Raw genomic sequence first — 21,103 nt, 5'->3', positions numbered from 1 at the left:
TGAAGTTTTCAGTGGTTAAAATCTCAGAGAATTGTCAGGAAATATGAGTCTTACTGTTGGCAAGAAAGTCCTGCCAACCTGAACCTACCTCCAAAGTGGACACATAAAATGAAGTTATTATGTCCTTTTCTTCCTGTGTAGTTCTTTACATCAAGGGAAGGTGCACATATTTGGAAGCCATGCCACTTGGGAAAATGGGCCACAATGGCAGACTTGATACAAAGATGGATGGGTTCTGTAAGACCTACTTGCACAAATATATGCAACTGCACCAGGTGCAAAGCCAATTTCTGTAACATAGACATTCAAGAAACTTAATAGCTGTGATCCTTCCCATGTAGGTTTTTAATTTTTAGTCATATTTCATTATAAGAGAGCTGCTACTCCCAAAGTCCTTAGGCAAACATGCCAATCCAAGAAGCAGAACTCAGTGGACAGCATTTGCAATGGTATTATTTACTGTGAGAGCACCAGCCTCTTTGAAGTGTTACAGAAGCATTGACTGGTCAGTCAGTCTATTTGAATATTTGATATTCCTTCCTGATTTCCAGCTGCAAATGTTTTAATTTCAGAGTATTTGGGTGTCCTGGAGAACTGTTGTTTGTATAAAAATAAGTAGAATAAATTGTAGATTAAAATTATCTACAAATAAATTGTAGATTAAAAAAATATAAAAAGTTTATATGTGTAACTCTTATAAAATATATATACATATAACTCTTTTGATATATTTATAAGAGTTTTATAGAAGTTTCAGTACGTTCCTTTTATAGTTGGTAACATCCTTCACAGTCATCTTGCATTGGCCCCAGTTACATGTGGGGTTAATCTTGAAAGACCAAATCTATAAAGCAGCCGAATTGTATGGAAACTGGTCAAGAGGATTTTATTTATTTGTTCATTTCTTTCTTTGTTTTTATCTGCCTGAAACTATTAAATATTTCAATTGAGATTATGGGACCCCTTGTTCTTTTGCATTAATATAAATGAAGAATTACGGATCAATTAAAACAGAAAAGTTTCTCACACTTGAAACATCTAACAGCGACAAAGAGTGAAATATAAAGCTTTGTCCTAAAGAGTGTTTGACAACGTAAACCAAAATAATACTAAGCCAAATGGAATAGATTGTTTCTGCAATGTAGAAAAATGTATGCACCAGATTTATGGTAATAAAAAGTGGAATCAGAATCCTCTTTCATCATTCAAATGGTAAGAGTGAGCCTGTGTTAGGAACAAATACATGTGGAATATTTTGCAGAGAACAGAAAGCCTCAAGATGCATTGCAAAAAAAGCATGACATGATTACAGAATGGCAGGAATCTGTATAGAGTTTTTTTCAGCCAGCTATTATTGCTTGCTTTCAAATCCTGGCAATATCAATATTTTCCAGTTTGATTGGTGACTAGTCTGAACTTATCCTACTTGCTTTTAAGAGCAAAGACAAGAGAATGGCTACCTCTATTCATCCATTATTGTTTAAATAGCTGTCACAGCTTCCAGGATGTCTGTTTCCATGTTATCTGGTGAAAGAATAAAACAGAATGGCAACAAACCAAATACAGTGAAATATGTTTGTTGTATTTGGCCCAAACCAGCTGCTGTTTACAGATAAAATCTGGTTTGAACAAAACCAGGTGAATTTTAGAAATTGAGGAACAATGGATAGAGTGATTGTAGCATTTACAAATATTTTAAAGATACGTGTCACATTCAGACTTGCCTATTATGGTGATTTAGTTCATATGTCAAGACACATATTCATCTCTGCCTGGATACTGTAGAGGCTTGGCTAACAGCTTGTCCTATCCTTGTTTATTTGTTAATTTATAACATCTCAGTTCCCAGCACAAACCAAGGCAGGCCCGGACACTTCTTTGTTCTGCCTTGTTCTTTCTTTTTTTCCCCCTCTTTCTTTTCATTGTTGTGCTCCCCACTCTGACAATGCAGTTGTAGATTGACCCTATTTCCCCTTTTGCCCTGACTTCTCTTCTAACGCTTCCTTTGATGTGTTTAGACTGAAAATACCAAATCTCTGTTTCCCAGCAAGGGCTCATCATTTTGCAGCATTGCCCTGCCAGTAGTGTAAGAGGAGCATTAGTAGTGCCTTTGCAGCGGTTTAAAAGATGTTAGGCTAATGATTATTTGGAAACAAAAGATATCTCATCCCTTAGAGAGAAGAGGACTTTTGCAGGAATTAAGTATTTAAAAAATTTTTAAAAACAAGAGGTCATATAATTTTGCTACTAAGATATGTGGTTATGTTTTAATTGGCTGTGTTTACTGTGTGGTTTTTCTTAAAAATGTGTTTTTTTAAGATTCCCTCAATCATCGCTTATCTCACATCCACAAATATCCACGCTTCCTGTGTATAATATGTACATTTGCTGTGTTTCAAACATACTCACACTCAAAGTTTGTTTCACATGGGACATCAAGAAAACAAAGTCACATTAGTCTGACTTTTTTTCTGAGTTGATATTTCATTAAAACGAGTTCAGAGTAAGTTCATCTCTCTAGTCCTACCCTTCAGTGTAAATTTGTTTCTGTTATTTATTATAACATAATGATTTGGATGTTACTTTGAATTCATATCATTCTACCTTTTTTTGAGTTTCTTTGCCTATTGCAAAACAATGCCACACATTGTTAAAAAATCTTTGCAAACTTCATGTGTTGAGCATGCACAGAGTACAGCAAGCATAACATTAAATAAATTGTAAAGTAGTAATACAGTAAAAAAATTGATCTCTTGCATAAATTATATTACAAGGTCTGTGTTAGGAGCTCTCTGTATCTCAGCCATTGCATGGAAGAGCAGTTTTTGAGTTAATTAAGGCTTACAGAGCTTTTAAGTGGGTCAGTTTTATCTAGTATATCTTAAAATATTTTGACAATTTCAGACCTTAAATATCAGTAAGATTCCAAGTAGCCTTAGAAAGAAGGGGGTCATTGATCCATTTTCCTGGCAAACCTAGAGGAAATGATGTCTTTTCAGTTTTCTTTCTCATTTATATGAATCAACTTCACCATGCCATGCTAGTGATTCGACTCTTTTCTGCTATATCATGCAAGAGCAATACTTTCACTGCAACTACTGATACAAAGAAATCTCTACCCAAAAACACTTAAGGATGTAACATGGAAGAGGCTTTTTTTTTTTTGGCTTCTTAATTTTGGGTAGAAATCATTTGGGGAAGCCATATTTTCACTAGAGGAAAAAAGTTTGCAGCTATAAAATATTTTTATGGACTGTTTATAAATATATTGTCTAACTAGTTTTGTTTAAGTTTTGGCTTATTACTTTTGATTAATGAAAGCCTAACAATTCTGGCAGCAGTTTGGAATAAACCATTTGCTAATGATTCTTCACACTAGAATAGGAGTGGAGAAGTTGAGCTAAGCTAGTTTTCAATACCAGGAATATATAATTTATTTTTTCTAATGATGTGGTGAATATTTCTATAATATTTTAAAATTGGAAAGAAAATGCTCATATTTAGGGCCAAATTTTAGTATGTTACTACAAAGTTACTACAGAGCTGTTCATGCTGCTGTGGGGGTCACATGAGTACAGAGGATACATCCACATAGTATGTTTTTCAGAGCCTGCTTTGAACCTCAGGTAGATAGGAAATGGTTCCGAGATCTAGAGCCAGTTTTTTTCTCAGCACTCTGTAACATGACTGGAAAATTTAAATATAGCTGAAAAACCCCTTTATGACTCTGAAAGGTCTGAAGCTTTCCTTAGTCAACATTATTAATTCCTTTCAGTAACTTCAAATTGGAAAACTTTAGAATGATGACTTTATGAGAAAGCAGTAATTGTGGCATGAATTGTGACAAACAGAGCATAAGGAACAGTCTTACTCCTTGTGTAGCCTGTCCTCAGCCTGAGACAGAGGGAAGTAGAAAGAACAGCCCAGTATAGGATCTCCCCAAGAGATCTTGCCATCTGAGCAGTCATGTTAGGTTTCTCTTACGGTAAACAGGCAGAAATCTTCTAGACAAAGATTTGCCTCTTCCTGCAGTTGATGCCTGTGAGCGTTCAGATGGACCTTGAAGTGGCATCTGCTTCTTTCCACTGGCTATAAAAGACCTGAGTGGTACCAGCCCAGCAGCAGATGTCCAAATGCCTGTTTGGGTAGTTCTGTGGAAGGACATGGTAGGAAAAGCTCTTCCTTTAGCACTGTAAATACTGGCCAGCATGACAGAACTGGTGAGGAGATGGGACAAGAAATCTGCGCCTGAATGTGGTTAATAGAGGTTGCTTCCATCTGTAGGAATGGTGATGGGGACTGTTGGAATGAACTGGGACTTTGGGTTATGAATGTCTCATCCTGTGGTCATCAACACTCTAGCCTTTTGATACTGCAGATTTCAATTTTCATGGTCCTAGACTATGTCCATTTAAGACAATAGTACATTCAGTCCAAGAGAGAGCTCTTTTTGGCTACTAGGATCAACTTTTAGATACAATTTTACAGTCAGATACAAATACAGTCAGATACAAATCTGACTACCCCAAAAGGTATATAACTTACAATGGTCAAAGCCAAAATGGAAGGAAGTAAGTCTGATAAACTCCTTTGTAGTCATACAGCTGTGCAGAATCTGCATGAAACCTGGGGTACATTCTGATGTCCTTGCATTGTACTGAGATACATCAATATGTGTCAGTTAATGACTGAGCCCTTGGTAAGAAGAGTATGTATAGATACATGTATCTATATCTATATATATATATGTATAGATAGTTTTCCTTTTGAAGAATTCAGATTAACATCTGGTGCAAAGAAATTGGCCTAAATTTCTATATCATATCAGCAGTAGCCTAAAAATATTCCAGAAAGTAAAAAAAAAAAAAAAATTGAAAAAAACCCACAAATGAGGTTATTGAAGTTTCTATTAACTGGGGGGGGGGGGGGGGAAGGGTTTTTTTTTTCCACTTCTTAATCTGTTCACAGATTATCTGTGAAACTTTAATCTTAGAAGTCTTCAATATGTGCAAGTTTTTCCCGTTGTGGTGTCAGAAGCAATCAGATCTGATTTTTACAAAGATCCCGCTAAGGAGTTCAGCACTAATTGTTAGAAGATGTCCATGCTTAAAAAAAAATTAGGCCAGTGATTGTTACGATGCTATTAATTTCATGTACTATTTAGAGCGTGTTTTAATTGTGGAAATCAGGTGTATTTTCTTGATGAAAAATGTATTGAGGAGCTTTTCTTGGTGTTGCAAAATCAACTGAGCTGTAAGTGAAACCATTAAGAGCGGGAAGGGTTAATTGTATGGGAAGCCTTGTATTCAAATACTTCTCATATACAAAATATATGTCATGCTAGAAAATATTCTATTGTCAATCCAAATAGAACACAAACTAAAATGAGATAATTGGGAAGGTGCCCATAAAGTCAGCCTGAATATATTATCACAAGTATATGTGAGATAATATTTGTTTTAAAAAGATTCTATGGCACTGTAAACTCAGTCTCATTAGAGACTGCATTTAAAAGGCTTATAAAGTTACTCATTAATGTTATCTTGTTGTATCTCCACAGCTTTTTCATTAAAGAAAATTCAGCAGAAAGCATTTTCTCCTGATAGCAGGAACCAATTTGCAATAAATGTTCTGGAAACCACTAGGGAAGCCATTACTGAGGTCTAATAAAAACAGACAAGCGTAACTTGTTCTATATTTTTGTTTCAATCACATACAGATGAGACCCCGCTCTCCACACCAACCGCAAGAGACAGCCTTGACAAACTTTCTCTAACTGGGCATGGGCAACCACTACCTCCGGGTTTTCCATCTCCTTTTCTATTCCCTGATGGATTGTCCTCCATAGAGACCCTTCTGACTAACATCCAGGTAGGCCTTTTTGTAGATCGGCTTAAAGGGATGGAGAGGAGCCAGTTTTGTCTAAATTAATGAAACCATTCCAGTTTAATCAGTTCATAAGATTATTTGGATCAACTAATTTACTGAAACTTTCCTGTAATTTATGTTTTAAAGGAACCACAGCAAACAAATGAATTTAGAAGCTGTCAGATACAGTACATAAAAACTCAGATTGTATATTAAACCGCAGCAGAAAATTCAATGTGAATTACATTGGTGTGTTTAACAACATTTGTCTTCAATGCTCTTTTTATTACAGGCTAATGAAATGTATCTCACTGTTTAACTTTATCTCATTTACTAAATAGAGAAAGAGTTCTTTAATAAATAGTTATTTCAAATTGCTAGAGTGGCATGGTGGAAATGATATTTAAAGCTATTTGAAATGTGTCTCCCATAAAAGCATTTACAAAAGCACTTATAAATAAGCTCATTTCACTTAAAGTACTGTCTTCAAAGAATTGACTTCAAAGGGTATTACCAAATTTTATACAGATTTCCTATTTGGTAGTCACAAAGTCTGCTGTGTGTACAGTAAAGCTGTGTTCAAATATTATTTATAGTATACACTATGTATACCTTGAAGCCAAATTGTTAGTGTTTCATATTAGAATTAAGGAATTTTTTTTGTCAACAAATTCTGTTATCTTGTGTTCCCCATATGCAATTTTGCAACAATATGGTTGTATATGGCATGCAGAAGCAAAATTATAGTGCCAGAAATAATACAGCCGTATTGCATATTCCAGAGAAGCCTTGTCTGGGCAGCTACCAACTTCCAATTTGTCACCATATATTTTCTGCTCATGCCTGCAAACACATATAATCAATTGTATTCTATCCAGCAAAGGATATGACGGAGCAGGGCCATATCCTGCTCACTTAACTGTCTGAAGCAATCTCATCAAAGTTTATGGCACTTTGGAATAATTTTATGAAAAGTATATGACCCATTAATTAGTTGTGTTTTGAGGTCTAATAATGGAAAAATACTGCTATTTAAGAAGTAAATATTACCATCTCTGCCTGGTCTGAAAAAGCATATTTATGATTACTTTTTGCAATTCTGAGACTTAGCATCTTAAATATTTAAACCATGAACCAAGATAACTTGCTAGCAGCATTCTTGTACCATATCTGCTGCAATCTGTAAAGATTGTATTTTTTTCTTAAAGCAGAAATACAGTTAGTAAATTTTTAGCTGTGCATACATGTACAGAAAAGTTCCTAGTAATTATTTTGACAAATGTTTGCACTCAATGTCTCTAGACAGCAACCTAATGAGCAAAGCATTCAGCATCAACAGGTTAGCTAATCTCGTGATTGAATATGAGGGTGCTGCACTACTTCAAGATAAATGACCAGGATTAATTTGCCAAGAATGCATTCAGTTTTGTTTTACAGAAAATGTGAATGTGAAATTCAGTCATTACTTTTTTTTTTAATACTCTAATCTTACCTCAAATGAAAAGACAACATCATAAACAAACCAGAAACGTTTTTATGCCTTCTCTTGTAGCACTTTTGAATGTCCTGCTCCGTACCTTGAGATTCCATATCATGACAAATCATCTATTAGTGGAAAGTGGTGGGACATAAGTCCTTCTGGATTTTTTCAGTATGTCCCCACATCACAATACATGTTTTTGACAGATTTCTAGAAATCCTTTTGTAACAGTATATGAAAGGCATTTCCTTCCCTTTCCCCTGCTTCAGGTTTTTTTATTAGGACAACATTAGAAATCCATGTCATAAATTAAAAAAATAAATAAAATTAGTTGATTTTTCCATCTATGTAGTAAAAGTTGACTTTAACAGCAGTAGAGTATATTACAATATCATATGGATAATAGTGGCATTTTTTAAATCAATGCCATTTAAAATGGTTTCCATATTGGTATTCATTGCTATTGCAATGAGAGGGGGTTACCCCATGCTCACAAATAAGTTAGATACTGTGATGCTGGCACTTCCAGAAAAGAGCTTTAGGTATTTGATTACATGTTGAAATTTGTTGATGGCATCTGTGAAAAGAGGCAATTCTGTACCATTGCCCCTGATTGCACTGTAATTTGTGACTTTGCAAGGAAATGCATAAACCATACCTGAAACCCATGAAGCATTTATTACCTGAATTAAAAGGACTCTTTTCACTGAGTCAATGGCTCCTTACTGTCCTTTGGATCTGATGTGTTTTGCATCCCTGTCAGTGGAGATGTGGTTTCCATGGGGAGGTGGAGCAGGGGGATCCCTCACTGTTCTCTTGTTGCAGCAGTGGAGCAGGTCTAACTTCCTCAAACAGATTGCCAATGGCTTCAGGACGGGATTTGGTAAACTCTGCTCTGTTTTCATCAGGGTCATTCATGCTGAAAATAGGCATGTGTCCTTTCACTGAAAGGGTATATGTCTGCTTGTGAAATGCTAGTCTACATTTTTTGTTGGGTCATGGCCCTGGGGAGCACCCCCAGCAACCACATATTGCACTGGAGGTAGCCTACATTTTAGGGATGTGATCCTTACAGGAACATCCAGGAAAGGAGCTTCTGGCTGCACCAATGTGCATGGACTTGACTGTGCCTGTCTCTGCCATGATCCCCTTCTGTGATGCAGGATCTGGAGGATCAGAATAATGCAGATTTAAAACAGGATTAGAGTATCATATGGGCACTAGGAGCTCTAATTTTCACCTTTGACAGGGTAAAAAGGATCCTAAATATTGACATTGGGGCAGTGCTTTTTGGGTATGCAAACAAAATTTCTAAACATTTTGTTATTTGAAAACAAATGTGCTTGAAGTCCTGGAGAAGCTGATGAGCTCAGCTGAACTTGTTTCCTAACTGTAATTCTGTTTTAGTAATCTGAGTAATTTTTCAGATGTAACCTCTGAGCAAAAGTGAGTCTCTTTCTTCCATCCTTACTAAAATAAAATGGATAGCCCTGATCATGAATTCATAATTTTAGGCAAATATTAAACTAGCCTATTTGTTTCTGTCACCATTATGTCTTTCTGTATACCATATATATGGAGTTATTTTTACTTCTCCATAAATATTTCTTTAAGCAAAATACAATGCTTAATTTTTAAATTTACAGGGGAGATAATAACAATATACAATACATGAATAACCAGTGTTATCCATTCTGAGGACTACTGAAATACAAATAATAAACTCTAAAAAATTATAATTAAACAAATGCACACATTAAAAAAGGAATAGGATCGGGAATATATTTTCTAATTTGGATTTATATCTGCACATCTGAAAGGAAGAGAAAATAAATTTCCCGAGGGAATTTAAATCAAGTTATATGTCTGTTTTTTCACAAAAAGTATTTGTAGATTTCTTCTGGATTAAATGCTGGAAATCTAAGCACAGTTGCAGGGAGGATGAAGGGTGGGGGAAAGTGAGTCACAGCAAAAGGCTGTGTATATGCTAGTGAGAAGGCTAAAGATGTCTCCATACCCCTCACATAAGTTTACCTTTTTGAGTCATGGCCTGATTATGCCAAAGTATGTTACAGCCACGGCCTTTCATGCTACAATATTCTTGGGTAATAGTAATGTTCTTTCAAGCTTTGAGAGTCTGAATCTCTGCTCTCCCTGAGCTGAATTTCCATTATATCAAAGGGATGATATAGTTGCACCATGATAGCTTATTTTTCTGTCAAGACTGTATTGTATTGACACATTTTTACTGCTAAATGTTTTTAAAGATTTACCTAAAATAATTTACAAGTTTCCCATTGATATTAATAAAAGCAGTGCATGGTTGCAAACTAAATTCCCCTCTGTAAACAAAGAAAACTACTAGCTTTATTGCTGTGAGTCTCCTGCAATGTTACTGTCTATCACTAAATACTAAGGGAAAAATACTGCAAACAGTGGATAAAGTAAAGAAATCACAGTTTTACTTCATGTTATTTTATCTATCTTTTGCTAAAATTCAAGGGAATTGTTTTTTTTTTTTACAGAATGTATTAATGAAAAACATCATTTATACTTGTGTGATATGCCTTTATCTGTGATAAAGTATGCGATCTGAGATATTTAAAAAGTTGTCTTTCAGGAGTCATCTCTAGAGATATTTTAACTGTGTTGTCTTGTTCACAGACTTAGTCACAAGTCAGTTATAAATAGCAGATACTCAAAAATTAGCATGTGAAGTTAACTAGAATTGTATGTATAAATATATTTTTTTTTATTCTAGAGCCTTTCACTAGATGCTTTTAATGATGACAGCATACAAATTATATTTATTTTCCTTACTAAAAGAGAAGCACTGTTACTTGAAAGTGTTTTCACCATAACCAGCTAATACTGCAGAAAGACGTCCCTGAACTGCAACCCTCTGGAAGCCAGGAGTTTTGAATAGGAAAACTTCCTAATGTGCATGCCCTGATCTTCTAGCTTCCCTTTTTCACTCAGTGTGGGCAATTGTTGGAAACAGGATATGATCTTCTAGACAGACTGTCAAACTAATTAGCAAGGTCATTTTAATGTCACATACAAATGTGTAGCCAAGTAAATTCTGTTAGATGGAACACACACTTACAGATGCAGCTAGAAAGAGAAGGAGCTTCTTTACACCTTCCCCTCCACCCTTTTCAAAGTAAGCAACATATTATTTGCATAATTTAAAAATAGTGATGAGTATTTCTAGTTTTAAGACTGAGTTGAGGTTTGATGTATGTTTAGTTTCTGTAGGATCATGAGGCTGCCTTTATATGATGGTCTTCTCTGATCAGAGAATGGGAAGAAACTCATATATCAGTATTGTGTTTGGGACAGTTCTAAAGGATTTGTCAGTGAAAATGATGAAACAAATACAGTAAAATAAACAAATCAGAATGATCTATAAATCTCCAGGGAATAAAATGTCCATTTTTGACATTGCATTGAAATAAAAGTTGAGAGACACCGAGAAGAATGGCCTGCCATGCTTAAAGCCAGGCTCCAGTTAGAGCCATACTGTATTAAAAACAAATCTGGATCCTGAGCATGTTCACTGCAATTGTCATTATCCAGCCTTCATAACATATGACCTTCCCTAAAGAGAAATATTTTCTTTTTGTTAATGTCCCATGTTGCACTGCATTTCCCATTGTCATTGGCAGCATATTGATTTAATATCAGGTTAGAGGATTAACCATAGCAGATACAAGTTGGACATACTGCATTTTGTATAATCTTCTACAGCTGATCCACTGGGAGAATTAATAGAGTTTCATGCAACTCTGAAATTGCTATTCCTGTTCCAGGGGCCACTGATGATTTTTCAGATGTTATACTTTTTTAATTTTCCTCAGCCCCTTCTTCACTGAATAAAGAGAAATATTGAATGTTTTCAGTATTTTTGCATTAGAGCTGGCATTGGCAGCAACAGCACTTTTTATATGCATCAGTTTGGCTCTAGTGCAGATTTTTTTTTCACGTTGGATGCCTACTGATGTGCACTGATTTAACTTCTAAAAATGAAACTTAATTTTGTGCAGCTTATAAGTAGTCCCTAGTGAATCTTGGCTCCAAAAAGCTAATATTTTTCAGACATAATCAGCAGCAATAGGTAATGTATTACCATTAGCTATGTTAGCAAGTATAAAAAAAAAGGAAAGGCTGGGGGAGGAAGTGTGGTGCAGAAACTCAATAGAAAATGTAATATTCTTTTAGCAGCTTCATACTTTGCAGCAATTCTTAATATAAAATTACACACATCAGTGTTACACTCTAGTGTTATTCTCCATGTTTATTCATAATGATTGTTTCATATTTAAAGAACACCAAAATATTGTGTTTTCTCAGCCAAGGACAATAATAGTTTAATAGTAATTTATTTTAAGCTGCTACTGATAATACAACCAATCAACACATTAAGTGATGCCAACATTGGCATCTTGCTAAATAATCTCTAGGCTTTGCACCGAGAGTACATCTTTCAAAGATAAGTCAACAAGAGCAATCAGAGCAGAAAATTAGAATTTGGTATCTTAGAATTAAAATACAGCTAAACTAAAGTTTTAATTGGGGTGATCTAAAAGGGCACTTCATGTAATGATCTCTTTCATTTGTTACTAATTGTTTGTTCCTGATGAAGAAGAAACATGTACATGAATGTAGTTGATTTGAGTAAAGATGGCAGTTGCTTTAGTGGCTTGATTTTTTTGTTAAACAAGATGGATTTTAAGAATTTGGGAAGACAGTGTTTGCAGCTTTAAACTTACTAGACAATGCACTTTTCATCAACAAATACTTTTCATATAATTTCTCTTGATCTGGTTTATTTATGGTTTGGATGAATCACATGTTCCAGTAAGAGAAGGATAGGAGGGGATTAAAATCCTCTGGAGTTTAAGCATAAGCCAGTAGCAGGTAATGATGAACAGCTCCTGCTTCAGTTTCTTACTAATTCAAATGTACCAAACATAGAAGAACAGGGCCATGGAAAAGGAACAGAATTCAAATTAATATTAACTTCTGAAAAATAGATTGTAAACACTTCCCAAGTATTTCAAACTGTATTTTGCTTTACATATGTACTTAGAGCTTTAAAGGTAGATTTCTTTGTATTTCTCTAATAATGATTCAACATTCAACATTGATTTAACATTCAACCCAAAAGACCTTTGTGATTTAGCTATTTTACAACAGCAAAAGAAAACTGCTAAAACTTTAAGTATATTTGTGAGGACATTTGTTGTGTTACCATTGTTACCATATTTCCAAACATGGTTCAGCTCTATTTAGTGTATACCATTTTGTTGACCATCTGGGCCTTGCAGTCAGAAGATGCTGAGTTCTTCCAGCTTCTGTGGACCTCAATAGATTGAAGTGTAACAGACCTGCAGAGCATTAAGCTCTGAACATGACAAGATTTGAGGCAATGGTTTAAGAAGAAGGATGAGGAGTACTGAAAATAACAAGCTCTGAAAACAGAACTAAAAGAGGACTTTGAAGGAGACAAATTTCACACCAATCATTGACACTGGGAAGACTAGTGGGATAAATGTGGAGACTCACAAAACACTCACAAAAATATTTTTTCTATTTCTCAAACATCATTATACTTGCTTCTTTTTTCATTCTTCTTTGGGAGATATTTAAAAAAAAATGTGAAAAAACATGCAACCCAGAATCCAATTTAGGAAATGTAGCTGAGGAGTGAGGAAGCTTGTTTGGGAGAGGGGCATCATGATTTTATGTTTGTAGTGCTCAAACCAGGTCTTGAGTCTGAAGCTTTTATCTGTTAGCTGAATGTTTCCCTAGCAAAACCATTGGGGAGTAGTAGTCTGTCTCTTTAGTTGGCATTGTTTTGCTTTATATCAGTAATTAAATCTCTGTTGGGTCAAATTATCTCTAGGGTTAAGTTATCAGGAGTCTTGCCTAGGATATAGGAGAGTTAGTTTCATATCCATGGAGGTTCATATATGAATATCCATGCTTAATTATCTACTTTATTATGATAGCTTCAGTAGGAGAGATTCGGGTGTAGACCCAAGAGCCTGATGGCCAGGCTTTTGGGAAAGGGAAAAGGATATTTGCATGTTCATTTATTTCAATTACATTTCTCCTTATATTTTGATGCCCTGTCTCAGTGCCCTATCTAGTTAATATTATTAATAATATGCTGTTAGCTGTGCCAGGCTCACCCAATTTCCTTGCAAAAGAAGAAGGAATTTTGAAATTAGAATTCTCAAAGGAAGCTTAAAATAATCTGAATTTTTATTTTATGATACACTAACAACAGAAAGAAAGGTGGAGTTTGTATCCACCATCTCAGGTCAAGAAATCTAGAGATTATTGTGTTTTGTGTTTCTGCTGTGAGATAATAATCCAACAAATCAAGGAACTGACTTGCTAAAACAGAGATGTCTTCCTGCTTTGTGACTGTCCTTTCCTTACTATACCATTATACCTATAGTCCATGGAACTTTAATGATATATGTAAATATTTGAAATTAATAGTAATTAACAAGGTTGAGGAGCAAGAGGGAAAGACTTTAAAAGAGCCTTTCTCCTTTAGCTAATTTCCATTGGCTTGAGTTGGACTAGAGATTGAATTCTGTGTATGATGTGACTGTGATATTGCCATTTTTTCTTAAGAGGAGTAAACATATTCCTGTATGTTTTTCACATGAGTTATATGCACAGTCAGAGGTGAGTTTGCATTTTCTAAGAAAAGCTGACTCCCATCTTTTTACAAATTTTTGTCCACCTGTTCAAAAGTTAATTCCAGTTAAAAATTGCTGTTGATAATAGGTAACTTTGATCCTGTGAAAGTTTTTTTATTTCTAAAATATGACATCACTATAGAGGAAAAATAACAATAGTTATTATGTCAGCAGTTCTAACATTCTCCAAATATTTAACTTTATCTCTGAACAGGGTCTGCTAAAGGTTGCTATAGACAATGCCAGAGCTCAAGAGAAACAGGTCCAACTGGAGAAAACAGAGCTGAAGATGGAACTCTTCAGGGAACGAGAACTGAGGGAAACACTTGAAAAACAGTTGGCTGTGGAGCAAAAGAACAGAGGTACCTTGATTAAGCAGACATAAACACCTTGTTATTTATTTCCTTAGGAAACAATTTTCGATTCAACACCTGTGTTTTATCAAAATTTTACCTCCCTTAAATCATGTTAGGTCTCAGCTGACTGCAATGAAGGATGCTTTATGACCTGCCTAATTTTGTATATAGGGTCTTAATGAGATTTGGAGCAAGGATCCTCCCTGTTCTCAGCATTTTTCTTGAATATTGTTACATCAGTAATGCAAAAGCAATTATAAATACCCTATGTGCTGTAATAGACCTTTGTAGGTCGTGATCATTAGGAAAAGGGATAGCTACTTAATACAATTTGTATCAAATTTAGGAATCTACAAGTTTTTAGGAACTCTGTTCTGTTCTTATAGTGCATATTTAGGCAAACTGTATGTAATAAATATGAAGATAATGATAATATATGAGCTCTTTATAATGCATAGTAGGTAAAAGACATGTTTGTAGAAGTAACAGTGAAGGGTTTTTTTGATGAAGCAGAAGCATTAGTAGCATTTGTGCATTAACATCAGCCCACTGTAAAGCCTGTACGTGTTAGAGATTTTTAAATAATTACATTGTTGGTTAAGGTGAGACAGTTTAGAGTGATTTGCAGTAACTATTTGTATTACAAGCATGTTTCTATCTTTTTTTATGCATTCATCTCTCTGTCTCTGTATGTCTCACCCTTTAATAGTGCCTGATTACTTTGCAAGACAGTTAACCTCTGGCAATCCCTTGCTGTTTAACTCAGACCATGACAAGTCAGATGTGAATTTTTGCAGGGCTAGAGTTAGAAGTCTCTTCTTGTCCAGTTTAATTTTCTGGTAATCACCTAAACAGAGAATCCCAAGAACAATTGGATTCACAGCCAATGTCATTATGCCTTAAACTAACATGCTTGCAGTAAGTACACAATGTAATCCTGTTTCATGCCTTGACCCATTAAAGGAGAGGACTATCACATCATTAATAGCCCTTTTTTTAACTTATGAAAACATATTTTGAAAGACAATTGTTGTTAACAATTCTCATACCTGTGCAGTGAGTCATCCCTTTGTCCACAACTGTTTCATTCTGCTAAATACAATTGTATTACTTACACTTCTAAATTAGTTTGATAAAAGAATAAAATAATTTGGTTGGCCTTCACAACTTTCTCACGACTGTTCAAATATATGTTCCTTTTTAGAGTTGTACAATCACATGCAAAACAGAAAAGGTTTGAGGGGGAACCCATCTGAACTTTAGTTTTGCCATCTACAAATTAAGCATCTCATTTTAATGAATAGGAGTTCTCTTTCTGGACAATAAAAAAAGAAGCTTTTATAGCCTGTTCTCAGATAGGTAGGTGGAGTCAATTGCATAGTGAAGATGTCTTTCTCTTCTCTTTAACTCCAGAGGTCACATGGTTGACAAGGCTGTTCTAGACATATGTGTTTTGAAAAGATAAAATTAAGCAAAATGAATTTCAGTCAAAGTTGTATGTCAAAGAAAAAAAACATGGGATAGTCCCTTATTGTGTTCAGGTTACTGAAATAATTGGCAATATTATTTTCAGCATGATGCATTACCTGCTTTTGTATATGCATCTCTCTAATGACAATCTTGCTCTGAGAAAAGAGTCAGACCAAAGAGGAATGGATTTGAACAGTTAATGGTGGTATGCAGCAAACCAAATATAATGAGGATGACTATCTCTGCTAGTGGATACTTCTGTATAAAAGAAAGAAAAGTATGGATTATACTTTCAAATAAAATGATTGAAGTAAGAGAGAAAAAATAAGGCCAGGTTGTAATTATTGTGAAAATTCATTTTTCAGTTAAAGGCAGAAAAATGCATAGGAGCCTTTACCTACTATCAGTTTTTCAAATAGCAAGTGTCATGTCTTAAAGAAAGTTTCACATGTCTTAATGGAAGCATAAGCAAGAAGGGAGAAATGTACCAGCTTCCCTGCTACGTGAAGAGGTACCATATGAAAATACTGAAAAACACTTAAAAGCTTCAGCATAGAATACATGCCACTGTGTCACATACAGGTCAAACCCTTCATGTGAAGGGCATCTTCAGCATTAGGCAACATCCATCTATCTATCTATCTGTCTATCTATCTATCTATCTATCTATCTATTTATCTATCATCTATCTTTTGCTCATCATGTTAATGCAAGTGAAATATAATTCTGTTTAGTAGCTGCAGATGAGTTTTTTTGCCTTTTTTTATGGACAGTTGGATTCACGGCTGCTACTGTATGTTCTGCAGAGCTGCTTATTTACTGTACTCTTTCCTTCCTTCTTTTTAAATTTTCCAATTAGTGATTCCTAAGGTTGTAGGATGTGTCTCATCAACTGGTGAAAGTAGGATAATATCTCTTCTGTGAGCAGCTACACAGTAAGGGTTTGCTAATTCTGGCTCTGACTGCTGTAGTCACATCTACAATGTGTCAGCCATGATGACATTTTAATTCAGAAAGCAACATATGTTTCCTTCTCATTTATTGCAATCACTTTCAAAGTACTTATAATGAAAACATTAAAACCATGCAATGATTCAAAATGTATTTAGTTTAGCCTTTGTATCGATGTTAGATGTTCTTTGATAGTATGAGCTAATTAGCTTTAAAGTAGTTGGTGTTGAACAAAATGAGAAAGAACCAAAATTCCAAAGTCTTGGATGTAAATTATGTAGTTATTCTGACTACAGGATATGTGCTTATGTTAATTTTGTGCCTGAACAGTTCTGTATGGCAGCGCAAAATATACAAGATCATCTAAAAGGTGGTTCTTCTTAGCATATGAATTAAAGAGTAATAACAATGACAGTTCTCTTTAAAAGTTTCATCATTTGCATTTTGTGAATGATACCACCATCACAGTCTACTGTCCCTGGGGAGTATGAACTGGTGGAAATATTTTTTTGTGTTTTCCAGCCTTCATTCCTAGGCATATACCAGAGGCTCCTTTGCAGTTAGATATAGGGCTAGATAGATCTTGACATGCAAACCTAACAGTTCCTAGTGTCTGGGTTTGATGAGGATAATTCTTCTGGTGCATATAAAGAATTCTTTAGGATAATTTTTTAGTTAGTGTCAAAATAACAGAATGTCCTGGAAAGGATTATCCAGGAAGATCTTAGGACAAAAAAGCTTTTTACATGCACATCCATGAAAACCCTGAATGTGTTTTATAAGAACATTTAGGGTGTGGTGGGGGAGAAAATGCTATCCTTTACATGATTGCTTCAGAGGTCCACATTGGTTTAATGGAGTAGAAAAAATTGGTTGACTTTACCCTTTTCCATCAGGAGCATAACTTGCAATATGTTCCTTTAGTTAGAGATCCTGCAAGTCTTACCTTTGTGGTCATAAGTAACTGGTAACATAGAAAAGAAAATTGTGATGAAGACCCATATTGGACTTGCCATCCTTTTCCTAGAGTTGAAGCTGAAGAAATTGAAGGAAAACATTTTTTCTACATAAGGACTTTGTACATTTTATTTCAAAATACTAATTTCTTTACTAACATTTTCCCTCACATTTGACAAAGCATATTAATATTTACTTGACTGGAGGATCCAGCACCATAAAGGATTTGCTGTGAGTTCTTTAAGGTTAGATGGCTGATGGGACAGACACCAACAGAAAGCAAGAAAGAGAGAAAGGAAAGACACAATGGAAATTTGGAAAAGAAATAAATATGGGGAGGTCGGATGGCTTGCAGGTAGCAGAGCTCGGAGGGCAGTTAGAAGACTCAGGGCCTTTCCCCAAGGAATGAGGACCAGAGCAGGGTGGGGGCTGCCCAGGACCCAGGCAGATGGATCCCCCTCCTTTGCAAGAGAAGCTGCAGGGAGACAACAACTGCACCACAGTGTGTCTGTTAACTGTGCTATGAGAAACAGAAATGGTGAAATTAATTCTGAAAACCCCCTCACCTCCAGAGACAGGGGTTTATCTACATCAGATGATTCACAAAGTACATTCCATTGCTGGTTTTCAAGGTTTTCTGATTTGAAAATTCACAGATTGTCAGCTGTTTATTAAAAAAAAAAAATCATTGCTTGATACCACATACAGTTTTTAATACTGTCATACAGAACAGTAGCATTTAGAATATTCCAGGGTGATTCCAACAAATTTCAAGTAATTTAAGTGGTTATTGTGTAATTAATTGGTTTATATGAACATCTCAGTTATAGTGTTTCTCAGGATGCTTAATAGGTCATCATGCAGCCAAGTTTCAGATTCAAACTGAAGTGCACTGATGTTATTTTCCTTTCACAGCAATAATTCAGAAAAGGCTAAAGAAGGAAAAGAAGGCAAAGAGGAAATTGCAGGAAGCACTTGAATTTGAGACTAAACGACGAGAGCAAGCAGAGCAAACACTGAAACAGGCAGCTTCAACAGATAGTCTCAGGGTCCTAAATGGTAAGAAGCCAATCTTTGCCTCCGTGCCATTAACTTCCAATTAAGTGCCAAAAGAATCTTGTTATATAAAAAATTTATCACATGATGGAAAGGGAAAAAAAGGAAAATCTCTTTTCTTTGCTTCATTCAAATGATACCTCTATCTTTATTGCTTTGTTACTTTATATAGTATGTGCAAATAAACTCACTGGAGAGAATGTTCAAACTAGGACAATTTTATATTATTAGCTTGAGAACTCAATTTTTTTCTTCCTTTTTTTCTCCCCCCCCTTTATGCTTGAGAAATCTATTGCTCATTAATCTTCCCCGTCTAACAAAAAATTGTCCTGGCCTCCAGTCATTGTTCAACATTAAAAAAACTGACAAAGGTTGATTGTATTGTAATTCAGCATTGGAGTAACAGGTTGTAAAAAGAGCTATAAGAATCAAATGAAATATGTGTCAGTCTTACCTTTCTATCTTTCTAGACTCTCTGACCCCAGAGATAGAAGCTGACCGCAGCGGGGGCAGAACAGATGCTGAAAGGACAATACAAGGTAGGAATTTGCAAAAGGCTATAAATCTAGATCTTGCTATATGAGTTTTTCCTCAGCTTTAGACTGCTATTCAAGCATGTAGCCTACCATCTGGGCCACATCAAAACAAGTTCAAACAAGGTCAAGTTCATCTTGCTTGTTTATAAGAGAGAATACATTCTGTGCTGATAGATTTTCTTTAAATTAATAGGTCATTTTTGTTTATACAGAGCAATTAAAGAAGAATCATTAACTTGAAGCAGTATTGGTTTGAATCTCAGACATGCTGAATGCAGTTTTTGTGAATATGTGTAGTTTGATTTGAGTTAATAGTGTTTTTAAAGGTATATTTGAAACATCTTGAGCCTTTTAACTGTACAAATGGCTAAGCCTAATGGGTAACATTCAAGGCATGATGAGAATTTCATAGCTAATAGTCAGCGGCAGTTACTGAAAGGTGTGTTTCAATAAGCTACTCTGAGCATTAACAATAAATAAGCTGTTTATTCCCATCTTGGAATTTTCATTTACCACATCCCATTATTTACATTTTAATAAAACAAATCTGCTGAGTAAATTATACATGAAATACTAAAGAGAGCCATATTACTTCCCCTGTGAATCTAAATGTATATATACATTGCAAACATCAAGATATTAGTAAAGAGCAAATTTTGAAGATAGTATTTATGTTATAATATCTGTTCTTGTCAACGGGCTAAATCTACCTCCATGCATACTACGCAATAAAAATAGCAATTGTTTTCAATGGTAAATGAAGGTGCATTTTTCAGAGGCAAGCCTAAAAGGATTAGCTCCAGTAATCACACTCAATTGCCTTTATTTTGCATTTTGAAGTCAATCATCCTAACAGTATCATTTGACATCTTCTGTGTGTTATTTAATCACATTTCCTAACTTCCAAGGAGTTGTTACTGGTGTGCCACAAGGAGTCTGTAACAACAGAATAAAAAAGTCAAGAAGATTTTAATGGATTGAACATATAAACAAATACCAAAGATGCAATAAGTTCTTATGAAAGACAAACACACATATATAAACAAAGACATTTAAAGCAATTTATGTCTGCAGAGTCAATAACACAGAAGTTGGAATATGCCAGATTAAATGTTGCCTGGGAAGTGAGTACATGTTATGAGGTCTGTTACCCGAGAATCCTGCTTTCCTTCCCATAAAACATGCACATTATTCAAAGCACCATTTGATATAATTAATTTAGTAAGAATTCAGCCATTATTTAATTTTCTTATAATCGAGACATTTTGTTACTTCTTTTGATGCTAAAACATACTTCTAATTTCTTGGGAGGCCATGCTGCTGCACTGGTCGCTGCAGTACTTGTACTCATTGCAAGTATTAATTACTCTATCTTCAGAACATTCTTGCAAGGAAGTGAAATTTGGAGTATTCCAATTTGATAGCTGGGAAACAGATTCAAATGCAGATTAAGATGACATATTGCTTAACTGTCAAGTATGAAGGACCTAATTTTTCAGAATAATTTGCATTTTTGGCAGAAGCATGCAGGTGTAGTCAAATCACTGTTCCTGTTGAATTTGGTCTTGCTCGTAGGCTGAAATATAAAGTTGGATATTTATAATATGAGCAACACAAATTTGAGAGCATGTATTCTAAAGGATTTATCCCAAACTATATAGGAATAGCACTTCAGCTTTTGAACAATGACTATGCATTCCTTCCCAGCTA

General features: G+C 35.0%; 1 protein-coding gene across 6 annotated transcripts in view; it reads left to right on the top strand.

Moving 5' to 3' along the window:
• The window catches only part of DACH1 (dachshund family transcription factor 1), a 355,736-nt gene that overhangs the window by 298,486 nt on the left and 36,147 nt on the right, over positions 1-21,103 (top strand). For all 6 annotated transcript variants that reach the window (XM_074535516.1, XM_074535515.1, XM_074535517.1 and 3 more), the window contains 4 exons: positions 5,720-5,871; positions 14,282-14,429; positions 18,717-18,860; positions 19,328-19,396. In XM_074535516.1, the coding sequence (XP_074391617.1) occupies positions 5,720-5,871; positions 14,282-14,429; positions 18,717-18,860; positions 19,328-19,396 (513 nt within the window). The remainder of the gene's footprint in view (positions 1-5,719; positions 5,872-14,281; positions 14,430-18,716; positions 18,861-19,327; positions 19,397-21,103) is intronic.

Source organism: Zonotrichia albicollis, chromosome 2 (genome assembly GCF_047830755.1).
Source record: "Zonotrichia albicollis isolate bZonAlb1 chromosome 2, bZonAlb1.hap1, whole genome shotgun sequence".
In the NCBI taxonomy this organism is placed as follows: Eukaryota; Metazoa; Chordata; class Aves; order Passeriformes; family Passerellidae; genus Zonotrichia; species Zonotrichia albicollis.
This window is presented reverse-complemented; position numbering and strand designations above follow the sequence as displayed.